The sequence below is a fragment of the Trematomus bernacchii genome, unplaced genomic scaffold (genome assembly GCF_902827165.1).
Source record: "Trematomus bernacchii unplaced genomic scaffold, fTreBer1.1, whole genome shotgun sequence".
Lineage (NCBI taxonomy): Eukaryota > Metazoa > Chordata > Actinopteri > Perciformes > Nototheniidae > Trematomus > Trematomus bernacchii.
In genome coordinates this window covers 6525608-6546686 of record NW_022987689.1, presented here as the reverse complement: position 1 = coordinate 6546686, position 21079 = coordinate 6525608, and the positions used below count along the sequence as shown (strand labels likewise).

At 40.7% G+C, this 21079-nt stretch overlaps 2 protein-coding genes across 3 annotated transcripts in view; one reads left to right on the top strand and one right to left on the bottom strand.

Moving 5' to 3' along the window:
- LOC117488789 (neurocan core protein-like) overlaps nucleotides 1-12490 on the top strand; it is a 42461-nt gene extending 29971 nt beyond the window's left edge. For both annotated transcript variants that reach the window (XM_034137890.1, XM_034137891.1), the window contains exons 13-20: nucleotides 1593-1709; nucleotides 5923-6036; nucleotides 7410-7461; nucleotides 7647-7753; nucleotides 8123-8205; nucleotides 9009-9153; nucleotides 10515-10697; nucleotides 11266-12490. In XM_034137890.1, coding sequence (XP_033993781.1) covers nucleotides 1593-1709; nucleotides 5923-6036; nucleotides 7410-7461; nucleotides 7647-7753; nucleotides 8123-8205; nucleotides 9009-9153; nucleotides 10515-10697; nucleotides 11266-11384 — 920 coding nt within the window. In that variant the 3' untranslated portion in view covers nucleotides 11385-12490. The remainder of the gene's footprint in view (nucleotides 1-1592; nucleotides 1710-5922; nucleotides 6037-7409; nucleotides 7462-7646; nucleotides 7754-8122; nucleotides 8206-9008; nucleotides 9154-10514; nucleotides 10698-11265) is intronic.
- A 1914-nt stretch (nucleotides 12491-14404) lies between these two features.
- zgc:85843 (uncharacterized protein LOC405880 homolog) lies at nucleotides 14405-18993 on the bottom strand. Its single transcript, XM_034137892.1, has 10 exons — nucleotides 18541-18993; nucleotides 17322-17425; nucleotides 17134-17231; nucleotides 16929-17032; nucleotides 16763-16845; nucleotides 16556-16680; nucleotides 15996-16097; nucleotides 15784-15876; nucleotides 15587-15706; nucleotides 14405-15502 (listed from the first exon to the last, which is right to left on the bottom strand). Exons 1-10 carry the CDS (start codon nucleotides 18630-18632, stop codon nucleotides 15293-15295), a joined length of 1131 nt encoding a protein of 376 aa, XP_033993783.1. The 5' UTR covers nucleotides 18633-18993; the 3' UTR covers nucleotides 14405-15292.
- Between the last annotated feature and the right edge of the window lie 2086 nt (nucleotides 18994-21079).

Genomic DNA, 21079 nt, shown 5'->3' with positions numbered 1-21079 from the left:
TTCCTCTAACATTGAAATGGTAGACGGTTTCTTTGTTTCTGACCTCCTTTATGTGATCTCATTCTCTAACAGAAATGCCAACGCCACCTGTGAGGTGAAAGCGCTTTTCTGAAAATCATATTTCCAAAGTAAACTACATTTCCACCGTGTTCGTGGCTGTTATTACTCGAAGCAAAGGCAATGTGTGAAGTGTGGATTATTACTTTGAGGTATCTCAGCGTTTCCGCGTATTATCCCCTTCCTGTCCTATTTCTGTAAACGTATTAGTTGGATTTTGCTGTTGCCGGTTTATTGTTGTTGTTGGTGCCGGTGGTGTCGGCTGTGCAGAGCGAGAGACAGTCCACTCCGTCAGCTTCTTCCACGGACTATTGATTTTTCTGCACCACTAGCTTTAATGAACGGCCAATCGTACAAGGTTTATCTATCACAAATACTCAGACACATACACACACACACTCACACAGTAGTAAATCTGCTTGTCATAACAGTTGGTATTTGTCAAGGCGTGCCATGCCCTTGACTGAAGCAGAGGGTGCGAGTGCACTTCGGCCTGAACTGATGTACATTAAATGAAATGCATGGTTGGCTTTATCACCTGACCTCAGCAAAATTCAAACCACGAGCCGAGGATTAGCTCGCAAAACTTAACATAAATCTTTGGACGCTATTGAGAAATCTTTCTTGTGTGATTGAAAACCCTCAATCCTTTATTTTTGTATTTACATTCATTTCGTGCAACTAGCAGCCGGCATCACGGTGATTCAGACAATGTGAGCTTGAAATGTCTGCCTCTGGGTAGCTATTGGACAGGATCAGCCTGCAGGCTAATCAGAGACAGATTCTCGCTCAATGTACCGTGTAAACACAAACCCACAAACCTCCACACACACACACAATGTCAACCCCACACACCACCCCCTCCTAAGCAGTCCTCAGTGACGGAAAAACCTGACAGAACAAAGAGTCCCACAGCCAAGCTTTTTTTGCGGCCAGGATGAACGAGTGGTGGTTTTCAAAGACCTTAGGTTGCTATAATGAGCGGCTCAGGGGAGAAACACGTGGTAGTGTGTCAATTGATATGGAAATGTGTAATTGTGGAAGGAGACCACACACACGCACACGTTTAGGGGCTGAATAGCGGGGCCGAGGCACTCAGCGGGAGGTCTGCTCGTTTCTGTTGAGGATGGTTAAGGTCTGAAGTTCTCACGCTGCCCACTACGCTCGCTGGAGTGAGCCAAGGCCTCGCTTTCCATATGGTAACCATGACAACTGTGGCTGTGAGTGGATGGCAGGGTTGAGGCTCCTGATCTCTTTGAAAAGAGACAGAGTGTGAAATGGATATGCGTGTTTTAACTATAGCTGGTGGTGGCTGAGCTGCAATGAAGGAAAATTAGGGTGATTTTCTTTTTTGTGTCATGCCTATTTATCTATGGAGAGGTGAAGGATATTCACCAATAATAAATACAGCTTGGATTCACCTGTTTGTGTTTCTATTTACATAAAGAAAAAACGTTTTTCCTTAACAGGATCACTAATTAGCTCCATTTTTTACATCCCCCTACACCCCACATCCTTCTGTCTGTCTGTTGTAGACGAATCGGAGCCCTGCGTGACAAACCCATGTCTGCACGGAGGAAAGTGCCTTCCACAGGGAACGGGCTACAGCTGCTACTGCCCACAGGGATACACTGGGGAGAACTGTGAGATTGGTGAGTGATGCTTACACACACATCCCACTTAAGCACACATGCATGTATCCACACATTAGCATGATTAAGTCAGCCCTGCTTTAGTACATATTGACGTAAGGCGCTCCAACGGCCTATCGGCAGGTTAGAGGCCAAGATACACGTCATATTTAGGGAGGACGTTACGTTTTAACACGGGTGAAAGGTTCAAATCAAGCCATCAGAGTTGGGTGGCGATAATGGTCCCGCAAGGACTAACTCTTAGTAGATCCAAAGGTTTTGTTCTATCAACAAAAATTATTTACTTGCAGTCAATTACATTTTTGAGCTGAATTGATTTCTTGTTTCTGGGAATCCAGTCAAGGCCTCTGTTAGTTTTGTCATTGGCAGAAATACATCTTTTAATGGCGGAAATCCCAGATTCGGATCAGCAGCAAGAACAAATCAATTGTTCCTCACACAAGGGCCTTTATGTCCAAGAAACTTCATGGAAATCTATTAATAGAGTATGATTCGCTGCTGACAGAAGCAGAGAAACATAACCTCCTAGTATAAAGATGGCTGAGAGGTAGCTGCTATTTGTGATTACAGCTTCAGAGGTTACAGATTATATATATTATACCACAGGATGTCAGGGCCAAAGGGGTGCCATGTTGTACAAAACAGATTGTGACCTGCAGGAACGGCAAGACAAAAAGCGACTGACGGTATCTAGATTCAAAATCTCCAGGATTCATTCTTCTTCACCTACACACAATTTCCTCTTTCTCTCTCTGCCGATTCCCCTTTTGTTTCCCCTATCTGTTTGGCTGCAGCATGGTAAGGTCATGTTTGAATAGACCCTTTTCATTCAAGGGAGACATTTTGACTTGCCAAAGCAGGAAAAGCACAGGTGAAAGTGATAACTTTAAAGACGGCTGCAGTAGCGGTGTCTGTTTTGTTCATGCTGATAAGAAATGGTCTACTCAGACACTTAATGCAATGGAGCCTTTTTAATGTGAATTTATACAACCGTGCTTTCCTGCTTTGATATGCCAACATGCCTGGAAGAGGGTCTATTATGTTCTGCACACAGGTGTAACTCTATAATGCTGTAGTCGTTTCAAGGAAGCCAGATGTGATCCTGTGTCTTTAAAGAGGATAATAAACATCTGCAGACAACCAGCTGACACTAGGCTTATTGGATAAACTCCTATACGGCAGATGTAAGCAAAACATAAACAACACATGTTTACCAAGGTGTGTTGTGGATGAAATGGGAAAACTCCACCCATAGGCTGTCACTGTCATTTGAATCATTGGACCTGATGGGGCTATACACACCCATTACACACCCTCATGTTTTTTTATTTACTTTGTCTCAGGACTGTGCTTGCTTATTTCACAGAAAATATTGTTGAAGTTTTTAGTGCTTTTCCTACCAACACAATTCAAAACGTCTCCTATGAAAAAGGCCGTATAAAAAGTGACTCCTTTTTGCTCCTGTTTGGGTGATACAACTCACAACTTTAACATTTTTACTGGCACATTTACTTTGCTGAAAAATATTATGCAGTTCTGCCCAACTTTACCTTGAGCGGGGGTAGTCAATCAATTAATCAACATTTATTTATACAGCCCAATATCACAAATGATTGTCTTTACGGGGCTTTACAGTAGCAGATATAAATGAAAACATTTTTGCAAGGACTTTAAGTCACTGGTCTGGTATACAAATGCTCAGTAAGGTTCACAATTAAGAAATGAGTCAATACAAATTAGTAAATTCAAATGTTTTCACTGTTTATATAAAGAAAGTTACCCTTTTAATAGTTATGGTTGTAGACCATTTCAGGTAGTTGAAATCAAGGAGCAGTCCTGCTTTGAATAATATCATTGTATTGGGGTGAAGTAAAACTTTTGTTCAGGTATTTAAGACATGATGTAGTCAATGATTGTAGATTTAATCCCTTGTGACCTACCTTCAACTTTAAAACCCAACTGTATACCTAATTCAGGGACACTCTAGTTCCCCAAAGCAGGCACCTGCACAGAGGCACACTGATACTTTGACACGGAGGTTTAAATCTGCCTTAAGGGTCGTAATCTGTCAATAATGTATGTATAATCAGCTTGTTTTAGCAGCCATTCCTCATGGAAGGTATCACTTTATGAATAAGTTAACATCACACAGTCATGTAATCATTCTTATCTGGGTGTGAACACCTTCAAACTAACTGAGAGCCACTGTTCAGTGTCACAGAATGGACGGACAGACATCCAGCTGATGCGTGGGTATGCTGGAGGGCTCTGTTATGGATTTGCAGAATTTGCAGTATTATTTCTCTGAGGAGCAGCTTCCCCGCTGAATAATGGATGAGAGGGACGAGGGGATCAGATTTTTTATGTTGAACAACAAAGAGCTCGTATGATTTTAATAGAAAGAGTTGGTGGTGTGTGTTTACTTATGAACCAACACAGCGAGAGGTCATTCAAGGTCTTAATAAGCCCAGGTGCATTTCATATCAGTGTGACATTTAAAATGATAGGCTAAGTTTTGGTTTTATTTAAAGCATTTAACAAGTGGGAGGCCTGAGAAAAAAATGTTTAATATAATAAAACTTCTGTTTCAATTTGAGGAAACACTTTATAAAACACACTCATGTGTTATTTCCTGATTGATTTTCTCTTGACATTTGGAGTTTATTTTACAATTTAAATCAAGGCTGAGTTGCAACCACTAGGTTTCAATTCATCGTTATTTAAAACCTCCGTTCCTTGACTCAAGTTATCAGAGTTGTTTCATCCGTTTCATAACAGTTTCCCTATTGTTTGATAAATCCAAGATGTATTTCATACTCAGATATGGTTTCACTGTGTCATTCCTCATACTGCAAAAACATGTCATCAAATCTACACAGTGTGTCTTTACGTGATATCAATGAACCAAGCTGTCAAGAAGGGTTTCCTCAATAACAAAAGTGACGTTTGAAAAAACTCTCAGGATTCTTATTCTCTTCCATTTCTATTTTATCTTGCAGACAAACAATATTGTTTGATCGATCGCACAACTTTGAGCCTGTTGGAGTGAAAAAGCCTTAGCATAAATCTCTGGTTTCAGTTCCCATATCTGTCCTCCAAAAAAGCCTCAGCTGCCATTTTTATAAACAGATAGACAATGTGCTGTTAAGTTAGATTAAACCCTAACCATTTGGAAGAAGCAGCAAAACATTTTTTAACATACAGACACAAGAACACCTTGCAACATTCTTCATTGATAAACCATAATTTATTTCAGAAAATAATCCTTGCCATTGCAACCGTCTCTGAAGGTCTTATTTGAGTTGTACGGTCAGTTTGATCTTTCCGACACAATTAGCTGTTTATAGTTACTGCCCTTTTCAGTCTTTTCAGCTTTTGTTTAAGATTTGAGGAAATACTTTGAGGTGATTTTAAACGTATAAGGAGCTTTCTTTTTGCTCTCTACCTGTGAGTTTAATAGATTCAGTCCTGGGTATCCGTCGTACTGGGTTAAAAAAGAACTCACCGTGGTGAAAGGAGATTACATTCCTTCTATTTACAATGATAAAGTGATACTTTATTGATCCCTGTGGAGAAATGTCCCTTTTGCTCGCCTTTTATTCCACAGAGAGGTCAGAGAGCACAGTAGCACCGCAGCCCTGGAACTGGTCTGAAGTCTGTTGGTGCTTGAGGCTTCTCCAGTAGGTGGATGGCGGAAAAGAGGGGGCTTGAACCCAGATACTCTGGTCTGATTCACCCTCTCTGCTGTCTATCCCACCAGAAGTGTGTCTACACTTTAAATGCTTTGAGGAAAAACCATTGCAACGTGTTGTTCTTCCCAAATTCAGCCTTTGTTTAAAACAATTGACAAAATAAATAAGACATACATCAACCTTACGCTTTGCAAATGCATAAAGGATGTGAGCGGCTTTTAGAGTGTCTTTCTCTGTGAGAGAATGAGAGCAAACAAGGAATGTAAAACGGTTCTACTGATAAACATGTCTGTATTCTCATCACACACTGTTGGAATTACATTATGATACTGTACTCACCAGCATGAACACATTTCACTGTTCCAACCAGGACTAATTACCCGCTCATCTTGTGTCCGTATGTGAAGCAAACACCCACACAGTTCTCTTTCTTTATGAACAACATGTCTCCAGCTGAATACATTCTTTTAATCTGAATTCAAATTACCCGCTCTCTCTTTCTTCTTCTCTCCTCCTCACAGATGTCGATGACTGCCAGTCCGAGCCCTGTGAAAATGGAGGCACTTGCATTGACAAGATTGATTCGTTCCTCTGCCTTTGCCTGCCCAGCTATGGAGGAGACACGTGTGAGAAAGGTGAGAATGAGAACACTGCATCAACACATTCAGTTGTTGTGTGCGAAACTGCAGTGGTGGACTTGTAAAACGTAGAGGTCGTTTGCCCAAAAAAGAGCCATAAAAGACAGAGACTTTTGAAAAAAATACATATTTTCTTGCAAATGAACCCTTTGTTCCTTGCAAACTGCTGGTGGAAATATTCTGCTCAGTAGGCAGTGCCTGTTACAGCTGTATGTCACAACACAACATCACAAAGATGCATTCCTCAGCTGCTGTCAGACACAGTGTCTCAGTGTGTGTCACAGGGCTGCAGACACTAACTGAGATTTCTGCAGGCAACACAATATACACTCTGGTTTCAGTAAGCATATATGCACATACAGTATATCCTTATACCCATGATAAAAGAAAAACAGTTCTGATATGTTTGTTCTGATAGTAATATTGTTTTGGGGTTAGTAATTCTTATTGTATGTAGTTTAATTAAAGGTGTTTTGCTGGCTTTTAATCTTCTTCCATGCTTTTGATGTGGACAATAACTGTTGATCTGCAGGATCCAGGCTCAAAATCACTATTAGTGGTCCAAACATGCACAGCCAGGCTAGCTGTAAGGCAGATATGATTCAAATCAAGGATGGAAAGCCAGAGGGACAAGCATGCAGGCTTCGTTCCTTAATTTAAAGCATGCAATGAACTTGCTGGGTGCACAACAAGTCTGATGAATGCAATCTTAAATCAAAGTAGGCAAATCAGGATTAGTGTGAGGTAATCAAAACAGGGCTGGGGCAGAAATCAGTCAACTAACACGAACTGGGCAGCCCATAATAAGCAAATAGATGCAATTTAGTCACAGGTGTGTCTGTGTGGTAGGTGGCACAAACCCACCAACCACACACTCATCCCAACAGTCAGTGATTCATCACCTCACTGGTTTTAACCACCTCTAGCCCTATATCTGTTTGTGTGCGTGCGTGCGTGCGTGCGTGCGTGCGTGCGCGCGCGCGTGCGTGTGCGTGTGCGTGTGCGTGTGTGTGTGTGGCGCACTAGTGGTAATGAGAATGAATGAGTATCTAACCTTTGCAGTTATAAATGAATCCACTGGCTTTGGTGTTATTAATGAATACTAATAGTGCAGAGAGAGGGCCACATGTGCTGTGAATTGAAAACGAGCCTGTGTAATTACAGTTCATGTATTTAGCCCTTCAAGATGCCACAGTCATATATTTTTGTCTTTATTTGCCAAATGGGAGGCAACGTTCTGTAAAAGAAAATCCTCTCTCAAACCATTTTGTGTTACTTCATTTTCCTGCACTTAACTACACTTAAATGCCCTTTTAAGAAATTATTTTAGCTCTCTCACTTCCACTCCTCTTTTCTCTTCATCTTTACAGACGTAGAAGGCTGCGAGCACGGTTGGAGGAAGTTCCACGGCCACTGCTACAGGTAAAAACTATGAAAAACTGGCAAATATATGAACCTGAACACAGTGCTGCCTCATCTGTCTACATTATACCCTGGAGGTATCCCTGATATACTTACCACGGAGCTCTGAGCCATTTAAACTTGTCTTGCTGCGTAATGTATGAAATATGTATTTTCATAACCACTTTCACCACATTTTCCCAAAGGTACTTCACTCACAGACACACCTGGGAGGATGCAGAGAAAGACTGCAGAGAGCACAGTGCTCACCTCAGCAGCGTCATCTCAGCCACTGAGCAGGAGTTCATCAACGGTTGGTGTTTTTCTGTCATAAACAACCTACACCCTAGTACAAATACTCACAAAACCAAACCCACCAAAATAAATTCAATTCATGTTTTTGGTTTCAACTAAATGGTTGTATATTCTAGAAGAAAATACACTTAAAATGATATACAATAAGGGTATAGCATAAATATCATTAAGCAAAGACAAAGAACGTAACAGGATAAACAATAAAATACTTTTTTACTGCAAGATTCATTGCGAGTATTAACACGTTAACATTAACAGCCCTGGTTTAAACATATTTGAGAACAGTATGTTTCTTAGTTTGTGTGTATATCAACGTTTTTACAATAGTAGTTAAGTTAAGGAACATGTTTTTTTGTGTTTTTCACAGGTCTGGGACACGACAACGCCTGGATCGGTCTGAACGATCGCACAGTGGAGGAAGACTTTCAGTGGACTGACAGCAACGATCTGGTCAGTGATCAGTTCTGAACTGTGCTCTCGTGAAAACCTCAAACTCCAGTTTTAAGGGCCACTAATATATGTTGTTGGGAACAACCTCAGTTATTATTGAATCAAAGTTGAACACCCCTCAGATTTTTATTACAGAATCTTTCAAACATCAGCAGACAGACTTAGGATTCCAATGGTGCTAAATGCTAAGCTAGGCAGACGTTGTCCAAGTGAGAAGAGCACAGAGAGAGACACAAATAAGGAAATCCCTTAATAAATTACCAAACTTTATTAAGAGTCCCGCATCACTTACAAACTCCTCCTACTCACCTACAAATCCCTCCATGCCCTCTCCCCTCAGTACCTCACAGATCTCCTCCACCCATACATCCCGTCCCGCACCCTTCGATCCTCAGACTCCGGCCTGCTCTCCATTCCACCTTCACGCCTCCGCACCTTCGGGGACCGTGCCTTCAGTGTCGCTGCCCCCACCCTCTGGAACTCCCTCCCTGCAGAAATCCGCAACGCCCCTTCTCTCAACATCTTCACATCAACCCTTAAAACTCATCTGTTCAACATTGCCTTCCAACAATAACTCACTCTCCCCCCCACTTACACTTCCATTTCTATGTTTTATGTTTTATGTCTTGTCCTTGTATGTTTCTTTGTAAAGCGACCTTGAGGTTATGAAAGGCGCTATATAAATTCAAGTTATTATTATTATTATTATTATTATTATTAAGAGAAAATAAAAAAAGAATGCCTGAACTTTCATGCTTTCACTGCTCACATAGCAACTTCTGCTGAATCCTGTTGTTTTTCAGGTATATGAGAACTGGAGGGAGAGCCAGCCAGATAACTTCTTCGCAGGTGGGGAGGACTGCGTGGTGACCATTGCCCACGAGGACGGCAAGTGGAACGATGTGCCCTGCAACTACAACCTGCCCTACATCTGCAAGAAAGGCACAGGTACTGTTATGCTGCTGGACTCACTGTAGCAGGACCCAAACGGTCCAGTGTGACTTTCCCAGCAAATCAAAGCTAAATCAATTCATTTGGAGAGATTTTGTTGCCGTCCTCATAGAATGTGGTTGCTTATATTATATGTTATCACTGACCAGATGGCGGCTGTTAGTCATCACTGCTCATGCTCATCATCATTTATTGTGCTCTCTATACAGAAACCATTCAGCTGTTGGTCAGACTTCAGTAGCCGTTTCGCATCACTTCCACTTTTTCTCCATTAAAGGTCACAGCGGCAGATGCTCGATTTAAAAAAAAATCTAAACACAAACTTAAGTGAAGATTGTGAATCAGCGTCCAACCTGTATTGATTTTCGAGAGCAATATCAATCTCAATCTTCCTCTTATTGCCGTTCCTCCTCAGGGCTCACTTACAGTTGTCCAGACAGCAGAACCGTTAGTTGCAGTTATTGTCAATTACTCTCTTGTTCACAAATATGATCTGAAATTCCTCTGAGCCAGCTTTGCCAGGTTTTCCTAATACTCTCCCACAACTTCCCTCTGTGGACAGACTGGGAGCCGACCTGAATGTGAATGCAGCGGAACTTGTAGGATGCAAAGAAAGCTTTAGACTGGGACATAATGGGCAAACGGAGGATGCTCAAGAGGAGTTAGAAAAGGTTGGATAAAGATGGAGTAGGACGTTGAGAAAAGGATGAAGTAGTTTAGGAGTGTTTGTTTGTCTGGCTGCGGTCTCATGGCTCTGTGGTTTGGCTGCACTCCCTCTCTGCTGCAAAGACCCAAAACCTCCTTCTGGCATCAACATAGCTCAGCTCAGATACAGCAACAAGCTGCCACCTAGAGGCAATGCACACCTGCAATACTGAATATGGTACAAAGTACAGTTGTATTTCTATGGTCTGAGCACCATGAGATTGGGAGGACCCTATTCAAACTGTAAGAGTTGTTTATTTCATTTTTCTTTCAAATGAATCGCAACATTTCTAAAGTTGCTTCCAAACAGAATTCGACTTTGCAACAAAAAAAACGTATGGTCGAAATGCATATGAAATGTGGATGTTGCGCATAGCCCCTGCTGTATGTACTCTCTACATGTATGAAACATACAAAAAAGTCCATTGGAGGTATACTCTAAACCCAAGAGGAAGCTGGCGCCCCAGTTGTAGCTTTAATTTGCAGTGGGATTTGTACCTAATGCAGAAAAGTGGAGTAAATTAACACTATTATATACACATGTAGACTTCTGCCACCACAGTATATGTGTCAGTATACCAGTATATTGTTATGGATATATGCCAACCTTCATCTTGATGATTTATATGGTTTGATTTAATTATTTTTGGCAGTGTTGTGTGGGACCCCGCCCGCAGTGGAGAACGCCCATTTGATTGGTCGCAGGAGGTCACACTACGACATCCATGCAGTGGTTCGCTACCAGTGCTCCGAGGGCTTCTTCCAACGTCACATCCCCACCGCCCGCTGCCGGGCTGACGGGAGCTGGGAGAGACCCAGGATCATCTGCACAAAGTGTGAGTGTCCGTTTAAACCTTTATCATGTGTGTAAAGGCTTTTTTACTAACTGATAAGAGGTTATAGATTATCAGTATCCATTTTTTTTGTATCAATTGTTATCAATTTCTGACTCTTATGATAGCCTTTTACTGTCTTGTGGTGGTATGACACCTGTTTCGTGTTGGATTTCCTGGTTTAATTTAGAACTGCATTTTTTATGCTCATATTCAGAACAACTTACAATACAGGTGGGGCAGCAGATAAATATGATACATTTAATCACAAAAAACACATACAGTATAATGCATCCTTATCAAAAATATTTTTGTTATGTGTCTATGTAAAATAAACTGTTATTTTCCAATTCAATTTTATTGGATTTTTTTACTCGAGTTCCATATCAGCTCAAGTCTCAAGTCCTGTATTAGTCAAGCTTTGGTACAAACTATTGGTTACTTCAAATATTTCCTAAAGGAACAGGATTAATATGTTAAGGAGAGGTAAAAAGAAAGAAAGAATAAAATTACAGTTGTGTATCGACCACAATAAACTTGCACCCTAAAGCCTTTTTGCTCCCTCTTTCAGCCCGGCGGTCACACCGGTACAGACGCCACCATCACAGTCAGCACAACGAGCGCCGCAGCCACAGGAGACACGGAGGAGACGGACACAAGGCCAGAGAGGACGCACACAGCCACTACTGAACCAAATAATACAGCGTCTGCAAAGCCCATGTGCTAACCACGGCCCATAAAGAAAGACAGTAGCTCACCCCCATTTCCTTTCCTGCTTCTAACCATGCTCCGTTTGGTTTTATTCCTCCTTAACAATTAGGTTTTCTTACTCTAACATACTGTACAGTTTATCTCCATAACCACTCTCCCGGTGTTTTGATGCTTCTTTATGTTTTCACCCTGCTTCCTTTAACTGAGGTCCATGCGAACACTAGCTATGACACTAACTCCCTCCCTAACATCAGAGTAAAGTTAATCCTCTTCCTGTCTACGAACTAAAACCCGCTCAGTCTGTCTGACTGACAGCAGTGTGTGAGCGCATGTGAGAAACTTAGAAAAGTGCTGAGTCACTTTTTGCAAAGGTTTGCTTGTTCTACATGAAAACTATTCTCATACTAGTATTCTGTTTACAAAGCACAGATGTAATTGATGCATTTAGTCCCTGGAGACCCTGAGCTTTTTGTATGTGTACTGTAGCTGTTACTTTTTCCATAGAGCAACTGAGAGCTGACCTGTTTTTATTCTACTGACATGCTTTTTCTAATCTTTGCTATGTTTTTGTGTTATGTTACTATTTATTATAAATCGTTTGCTAGTGAGTATGCTTTCATTGTTTACTTATACTTCAAAGAGCCGACTTAACATCATTTTCTATACCAGTATATAAGTCCAACAATCAACAATAAACTAAATTAATCATTTGATTGCCTCTAAGCTAATCTCTGTATTGTAAATATTGTGGTGTTTGTTTTTGGCTGATCCCTGATCAATAGTTGGACCCTGTCTAATGAAATAGATCCCCCCATCCCTATAAGCACTCTCAACTAATGTCTAAAATGTCCCGATGACATAGTGTTGACGGGATTATACTTTAGGAGATAACCACTTGATTGTATCTGAATTGCTAAATACTTTCAATATTTGCACGGCTATTTTTACTTTGATGAGTAGAATGTCACCATTTTTTGTCTTTGGTCCCTTTGATATTTGATCGGTCATTCACTTTTTTGGTGTTCTTGTGACTTTTTGTCCTGCTGTTGTATTCCATTCTTAATAAAGTAAAAAAATGAACAATAGCATTTCTGCATTTTTTTATTCAAGCTCACAAACAGCTGGTTCTCAGCTTCTTCTTCATGCATATTTTAATAGGCCATGATAGCGCTACAACACTTTGAAATATCTTAACAATGCACCACTGGATGGATAACATTTTGTAGACAGTCACAGGGGATCAATCCAATTTATTTATGTATTGATCATTTTAGCACACACCACAAGGACATCTATCAGATCAAAACTTTCATTTGTCTAACGCATTGGTTTTATATACTTTCAAAACTGACAACATTCCCATGGGCCTCAGCTAGCTTACTTTTAGTGCTAATAAGCAAATGTTGGCAACCTTACAAACTGAACTAATACACTTACCCTTACATGGTAAACATAAACACCAGCATGTTAGCATCCTAACCACAGAATACAGTATAAGAAGTCGACACATTTACTATAACGTCACCCGTGGTTTGTGGACTACGATTTTAAAGCCTTGAGTTTGGCATCCTGGCCGTAGCCATTTCGTTTTTTGGACTGAATGCTGACATTTTGAGGCAACCAATACTTTGAAATTAACTCTCATGAACATGAACAACAGAGTGGTAGCGACAAGTCAATCAAAAGGATGGAATGCCCTAAAACATACCCTGATTTGTCACCATTTTTTCTCCAATTGGGATCAAATTTACAGAATGAACATAATACTATTGAGAAGGACTTCATACTAGTGATTAAAACAAAAAGCTTATCAAGAAAATATTTACTAAGGCAATAAATCCAACTAGAAGTTTATTTTGTAATGTTCTTATAGACTTCTATGCTGCCTGCTAGATGTTTGATAGCCCTTCTGCATTGGCTTCATGTTTCAGACCCTAAGGTTTAATTTAAATGCTGACATTATCATTTAGCTCAACGCACCACTGTACCTAAGAACCCTCACACAGAGCCGTAGACTCGGGTTTGTTTTACTGGAGAGTTATCCTATAATACATTACTTGTAGACAGGAAAGGGCAGTTATGCTCAGATTGTTTCTTTTGTGTCACCTTGCTACCCCAGCAGAGGAAACTCAATCAAATCCCTTTATTTTGGGCTTTATCTTTCTGAGCTTTGCTGCACACTTCATATTGCACTCTGCACAGCGAGCAATAGTTTTATCCTGTTTGGTTCAAAGGCAATTTTCTCATCTCTGTTGTGTGTATGTGAGCAGCATATTTTAAGAGAGAAAGACGGCCCACCAGGTGAGTGGCCCATAAAAGACAAAAAGATAGAATGGAGCAACAGAAACCTTGCTGTCAAATTATCTATTACATTTTCTTTTGGTGAATTTGATTTTAATATGATATAAAAATGAAAACAGAAATATATTTATGGTTCCTCTCTCTTTATGGTTGTTTACTTCTGTCTAAAATTGATCCATTTAACGGCCATGGATAGCCAGGATTTTATTAATGATACATCATTTATGTAAATCCTAACTTTGTAATTGGCCTAAATGTCAAATTCCGCAACCAAAAACCTCAGTATCCTCCTTCAAAATAAAAAAGGACAAGACTTGGATCCACCATGTGAAAATGTCACTTTGGCACCCAAAACACAAAACGTTTGGGCCACTAACAGCTGACCTCAGTGTCATGTGACAATTTGTACTGTCATGTTGTCGCTCAGCCAAACTCAGGGTTCACCTCTTATCAGTTTCACAGCAAAGTTAACTGGGCCAGCGGTTCACTGCACTTTGGGTACAATGACAGCACCGACCGGAGGCAATATTGACAGCTAAAGAGATAACCTATCAAACTGCTCGGGTGCTGAATGAAGGCAGAACTTTAGATATACGATCTAGATTACATATATGTATATTTTTTTCAAAGGTAGACATCAGGTAAAACACACATATAATGTAAATCCCTGGTGCAAATAACTTGTATCCGAGTTTTCATTAAAAACTCTATTTGTTTTTATTGAAAATAAAGTTAAACATAAAGCATGAAAAACCACTCTGAGATGCAACTGGAGACTGAAATCGCTTAATCAATTAGTACAGCACTAATTTGGTAATCATTTAATAATTTAAAATCTGTTGGGATGAAAAAACAAAACAATGTAAAAGATGTCACCTTGGACTGTTGTTAATTGTGATAGACATGTTTCATTATTTTCCAGACTAAATAATTGAACATTTCATTACAAAGTTATGTTAGTTGCCTCCCATGTGACATCATGTATGGATCGATTATTTTGACACTATATCAAGTATTTTTATAAAGGAGTGAAATTCCCCACTTGAATAACTCTTTCAACCCACTTCAGCAACTCTTAAGTTATTGAGCCTTTTAGGAATTCAGTGAATCTTCCCATCATATTCAGTTTTTAAACACAGAAAACTGTGATAGTTTTCCCTGACTGAATATTGGATCAGTAAAAAACAAAAAATTCAAGCTGTGGAGTTGTAGTGTGGTTATCTTCATAAAAGGATGCACCATGGTGACGGCTGCTCTCCAGTAGTGTGTTGCCAACTGTCTGATCCAGGCTAATAGTCTCAGTTTGGGAAGATACCAACTGGGTGTCTGCATGAGTTACCTGAAAGCTGTCCTCATCAGCAGCCTTCTTATCAGGGTCCAATAGTCCGTGAGGGGAGTGCTGCTGCTGCCGCTGTGCTAGGTATTTGAATGGTTGACTCAGAGAGAAACGTTTTTAGATCTCCTCTGGGTTTCAGGTTGAAAAATGGTGTGTTTAATGCAGTTTGCGTGCCAAAGAGAGTCCCCTGAAAACATTAGCCTTGTCACAGCATGAAGTATTTCTCTACAGTCCGTGGCTGGTGTGTGGTCTAGTTTTTCTTCTTCTCCTTGTTGGTCTGTCCCTCAGGAACAGGTTTCATGAAATAAACGGGGTTGGTGTGGCAGCGCAGGGCCAGCAGAGCCGGCAAAGCAGCCAGCAGCACATTGAGGGTGATAACAGGCCACCATTTGTCTGCTGGGACTCGGTACGTGTAGGGAGTGCGGGAGTGCTGAGATGCTCCGATATGGCACCACTGGCTCTGGGGGTACAGCAGGGGGAAGTCAGCATTTATGCTGTATTTGCATGGAATATTAATAGCAGCAAAAACCATAACTGCAGTTACCTGAGCCATGGCCCCAGCAAAGAAGATCGTCCAGTCCAACATCCAGCTGCATCCAGGTGTTCTCAGACCATAGGAGAAGAAAGCCATCAGGGGCATCGCATAGAACAAATACACCAACATCTGCACAAAAAGACAAATCATTATAAACAAGAAGATACAGTGTATTAAGATTCTGATTTAATTTTCTCCACACTCACCATAACCCTGGGGAAGACCACTGGGTCTTTGAGGTAGGGCTCGTACTGGTAGATGTAGGTGAAACAGGTGTCGAGAGGACAGTCCAGCACCACCTGCAGCAGAGCAGGAGGAGCGGGTTATAGCATCCATACTGCACCATCATGACTCAGTGAGTTCATTCAGAAGCAGTAATGCAGGACAGATACAAAAGCCCACATGTAGTTTTACTCACAAAGCCTCTGAAAACAGAGAAGGCCATCGCTCCGAGCAACATAAGAGACAGAAGCAGGTCAACGGGCCGAAAGAGCAAACCTTTCTTCTGCTCTGCTGAAATCTAGTCAACACAGGGAAATAGGTAACAGTACTGTACATCCACATACTTAAATTACTACATAACAGTCATTATAAAGCAAGATTATTATATGCAGATTTGCATAGGCTGCATATATATATATATGTTTTTTCTGTGATTATTGATGATTATTCAATAAACAGTTAGGTTTACTAGTGAATGAATAACTTGCATTTACAAAACAAAAACAGCATTAGTTAAGTTAGTTGATCCTCTGTGCCATAGGTTTCCAACCTTGGGGTAAAGACCCAGACAATCGCATTTGTCAGGGTGATGAAATAATAAACAAACTGTTATTGAAATTACAAACTGTTGTTTAATCTTGCATTTTTCTTACTGTAAATATGAATTTTGTACATTACAGCTCAAATGAAACAAACAATTGTTGGACACCACTACTCTACAGATACACAGATTGTTGTAAATCTGTTGGGACTTACCTTGTCTGCAGTGACGACCGGCATCTCTCTGGGTCTGCTAAAGAGAACAGAGGCCGCCCAGAAAGGGGCCAAAAAGAAGGGGACATTCCTCCAAAAACCTGGTCGAATGTTAGACCCGTATTTACCTGCATAAATAGGAACATCACTTATAGTAAACAAACACAAACAAGACAGAGGATGTGCTAAATCAAATGTGGCATATCTCACCAATCACCACTCCTGGGATGTGAACAATTTGATTGGCAATTGAGGAGCCCGCCCACAGCAGCCCCAGGCTACGATAGGACTTCCTGCATGGACAAATAAACAACAGGCGTTCTTAGAGGACTCACTGAACACAGAGCAGACAGTTTTTGATCTGCTGACAGCTTACCCTCTGAACATGCGGTGGATGATAGTGAGGAAGAGGATAAAGTGGACGATGCCGTCCCAGTATGACATCATCACAGCATAGGCGGTGCTTAGATGGGGCTCACCCTGAAGAGACAGATCATAAGGAATTTTAGCTTTTGACATGTAAAGAAAATACAAAGCATTATAAAGAAGTAGACAAAGGAAGGGAAATGGTTAGCTCTCACCTTCTTTAGGTAGAAGCCCATGAAGCCAGAGATGAAGCCATCCTGCTCTAAAGCATTAGTTAGACCCACCATGCAGGTGAAGGAAAACTCTGCAAATACTGAACACAAAGAGCCACAATGAACAAAACGACCCCTTCATTTTACTAATATGTTGAAGTGTTTGTGTGTGTGTCTGGTTCTAGGCTTACCATAGAATAAGGGGTCTACTTTCATCTGGTTTGACACAGTGAGGCGGAGGAGAAGGAGTACAAATCCCAGGATGAACATTCCCAATCCCAGGATCGGAAGAGGCCTGAGGAATAATGAGAGATTATAAATCAATTTGCCAATTGTGAAATTATCATACTACGTTTCCTCAACTGACATTTGTTAATCAAGTAAGAACTCAAAAATCTAGAAAATAATCAGTAGACTAGTCCAAACGAAAATAAACTTTAGCTGCAGCCCTGATTATAAATGATGTTCATCACATTTATACTTTCATCAGAAACAAAGAGGTTAGATTGAATGTGAATAGACAAACCAAGAAACATTTGTATTAACCTGTTATTCCCTTTGTTTTCTTTCTAGAAAGATATGAAATATAAAATGGGCACGAACTCTCATAATCCTCCTTTTCAAGGCTCCTGCTCTCATTCAGACATCAGATTCGAAGATTTTTTTATTAACCAAGGTTTTCTTTGGTGATATTCTTAGTTTGGTCTAGAAATAACACTGGTCAAGTTTTGTACACCATTCAATATGTGGTCATTAGGCTACTTTTAAAGGGTGCTGCTCTATGTGTCACTGGTCTTGGAACAAGCTACCTTGATGAAAGTGTGTGTGATTCAGTTCTAAAGCCTTGAAACAATGTAGTCAATGTATAAGCCTACCTACATTTACTTTAAGAAGTGTAAAACATTTTCTTCAAAATGTAATACATTTAATCCTGAAGGCTTAAGTGAATCTTGTTTTCTGTGGGCTTTCCCGGCTTTACGAACGTGCAGTGACTTTAAACAAGGTTACCTCAGGATAAACACGCCTTCATTAAAACCTCCTTTTCCCTCAGCCTTGGACCTGTTCATTCCATTCCATTACATTGCATTTAGCTGATGCTTTTATTCTAAAGCGACTTACAATAAGTGCATTCGACCAAGAAGATACAAACTTGAAGAAAACAGAATCATATAAGTACATCAGGTTTCATAGAGCCAACACATTTGAAGTGCTACTCAACTAGCTTTAGATAAGCCAGTGCTTTGTTAGTAATTGTATTGCTCGAAGTGGAGTCGAAAGAGATGAGTTTTTTAGTCTGCGCCGGAAGATCTTCATAAGCCTATTAACATCAGCAGCTCCTTTACTGTGCACTGCCTCCATACATCAAGCCCTTACGATAGTGGAAATATCAAAGAGAGTTTGTTCACTTACTCCTGAAGCGCTGGGATGTTGTTAATAGTGTACAAAACTCCAGGAGCCAAGAGAGAGACGATCAACACGCTGACTTCCACCGGCGGCCTCATCGTTGAAATCCTATTGTTTGACCTCTTTTTGAAAGAAATATCCACCCAGAAGTATTTTCTTCTAAACACAATGAGCTGTGAAGCGTGGCATGTTAGAATAATGTGTCCTCTCCACTAACACCGAGGGAGTTTGAGATAATTAAAAGGAGTGTCAGGCTGTCAGCCCGTTGCCTTTTGATCTGTTGTGAAACTGCTGCTCCAACTTGCTATCTAGCTAGTCTCAAAGTTCAGACCAGGAGTCATCTCTGCTGGGGGAAACTGTAAATTGAGAGCGGTCCAAAGTGCAGATTATGGACTTCTGGGTCGTGTATAATGTGTAAAATACACATTTGTCTTAATGCCACACACGTGCTACTAGCATACAACTAGTTATTTTTACTCGGCGTGTCTTTGCACAGACTGCCACCTGGTGGACACACTTATCTCAACTTTATCTCCTTAGTGACTTTTTCAAGACACTGAATTTCCCCTTTGTGCCTATTCCTTTCCAATGTCACCCATGAAATCGTGCTACAGGGGATTACTTTGAAAAGAAAACTGGGTTAATGCTGGAGATCTTGAAGTGTTGTCTGGGCTCCTGTGGCCCCTGGGGTTCGATTAAGGCCATCTGTCCTGTTTGGTGTAAGATTAAGAACTCCTCCATGCGATGTCTACAGTCTTGATTAGTTTCTGGATTATATCTGAGAGAGGACATAAAGTTCAGAACAAAGATTATGTTTTTTCTCAGTCACTGGGCAGTTTCTAAAAATACTGTCACTTACCACTCTACTTTTCTTCAGATTGTGTGAATTAGGCCTCAACATCTCAGGGATAAACATTTGTAAACCTAAATCTGATGCAGCTATCTTCTGTATCAAAGCAGCTGAAGAGGATTACGTTGCTGCTGCCACATAGTGACCAGTGGCAAGCGAGAGTGGAGAGGGGTGGAGAGTCCAGCCTTAGAGCGGACATGAGATGCGATTAAATCAGACAAACCTTCGCATGCACAGCAGACACACAGTTAGTTTGAGGTGACAGATTCTTTTAGAGTCCACCCAGTTTGCTGCTATGATGCATCCTCTAATCTTAGGTATTATAGTCGTGAACACTTCTCTAACGGTCATCTTCTGGGTCTTCATCCTGGGCGACTACTACATGAAGTGGCAGACTGATTCAGAAGACAAACCCAAGAAGATCGTCACCCCGGCCTGAGGGTCGAAATGGACTGACTGAAACTGTTTTGTTTTTTGTTTTAGGACTAGTGAGTAAGGGCAGCTAGTAGTGCTTTCTGTGGAGTTTGCTTATGATCTTTCTGTTTCACCTACTTGCAAACTAACTAAACTGAAGGGATCCTGCAACCAATCGAGAAAAGAGTCCTTCTTACAGGTAATGCCTGGATTTATTGAATAATTTAGCACAGGTAAATGCATTGAATTGCACCTTTTTATTGTCTTTGAGTTGTCCTTAAGTCGTATTTGTGGCTTACAGTGTTAATAATCTGTTGAAACTGCACCACACAGTTTCAACAGGCTTTGCAAGTGATGCTTAATGACTTACGTCTTTTGTTTTGCTGTCTGCTGACTCAGATAATAGTGTGGCTTGCATCCAGCAAATCCTGTCATGGATTACGAAAGAACATCTTAATACTGAAACAGACAGCCTGACTTTCCTGAGACCCTCATCTTGAGGAACATGCAGAGACCTCACATTGCTTTTTCACTACACCAATCCTTCTGTTTTGTCTCTTTGTCACCTGGTTCCTCCTCTACTGGAAACTGGATTTTCTTTCAAGTTTAACCTTCTTTTAAATCTTGCTTTTATATCTTCTGCACAACATGACAGAAGACAACTTCTACCTTGGTCTGCACCCAGTCTCTTGGTTCACCCTATTGGCGAATATTGCCATCACCATAATAGAATGGAAATTTCTCATGTCCAGGTTTTGTAGCGTTCCCGAGCCACCAAAAGAATAAATCTACGAAGCAATCTACATCCTGATGCTCGATCGAGAACAACTGAGACGAGAAAATAAATATATTTAGATCAATTACCTGCCCACTTTATCCTTGATGGTGAGTTCTGCTGTGATATGACAGAAGCTTTGTTTGGCCTGTTTCTCTGTGTGACATACAATTTCTGACATGTGTTTTGTGGTTATTTCCAGAGACGCCTGTGTACAACACTCACCAATCCAGAAATCCTTTCATTTGCAAGTCAAAGAAAATAACTGAGGAGCTTTTTCAACTCTTTATCCCAAGGTAAGGAGTCATAACATTTCCTCATTTCATCAACAATTGCTCCTTGTCTTCTCTTATAGCTTCTCATAATTTAAGCGAGACAGGGAGATATGTTCTTTCCTTAACATATTTTCATATGAGTCTTTCATAAGTTGCATTTGATGATGTAGTTTTACTACCCGTGGGGATATTTATTGGACGCACTTTGAAATATCACCATCTGCTGTGTTA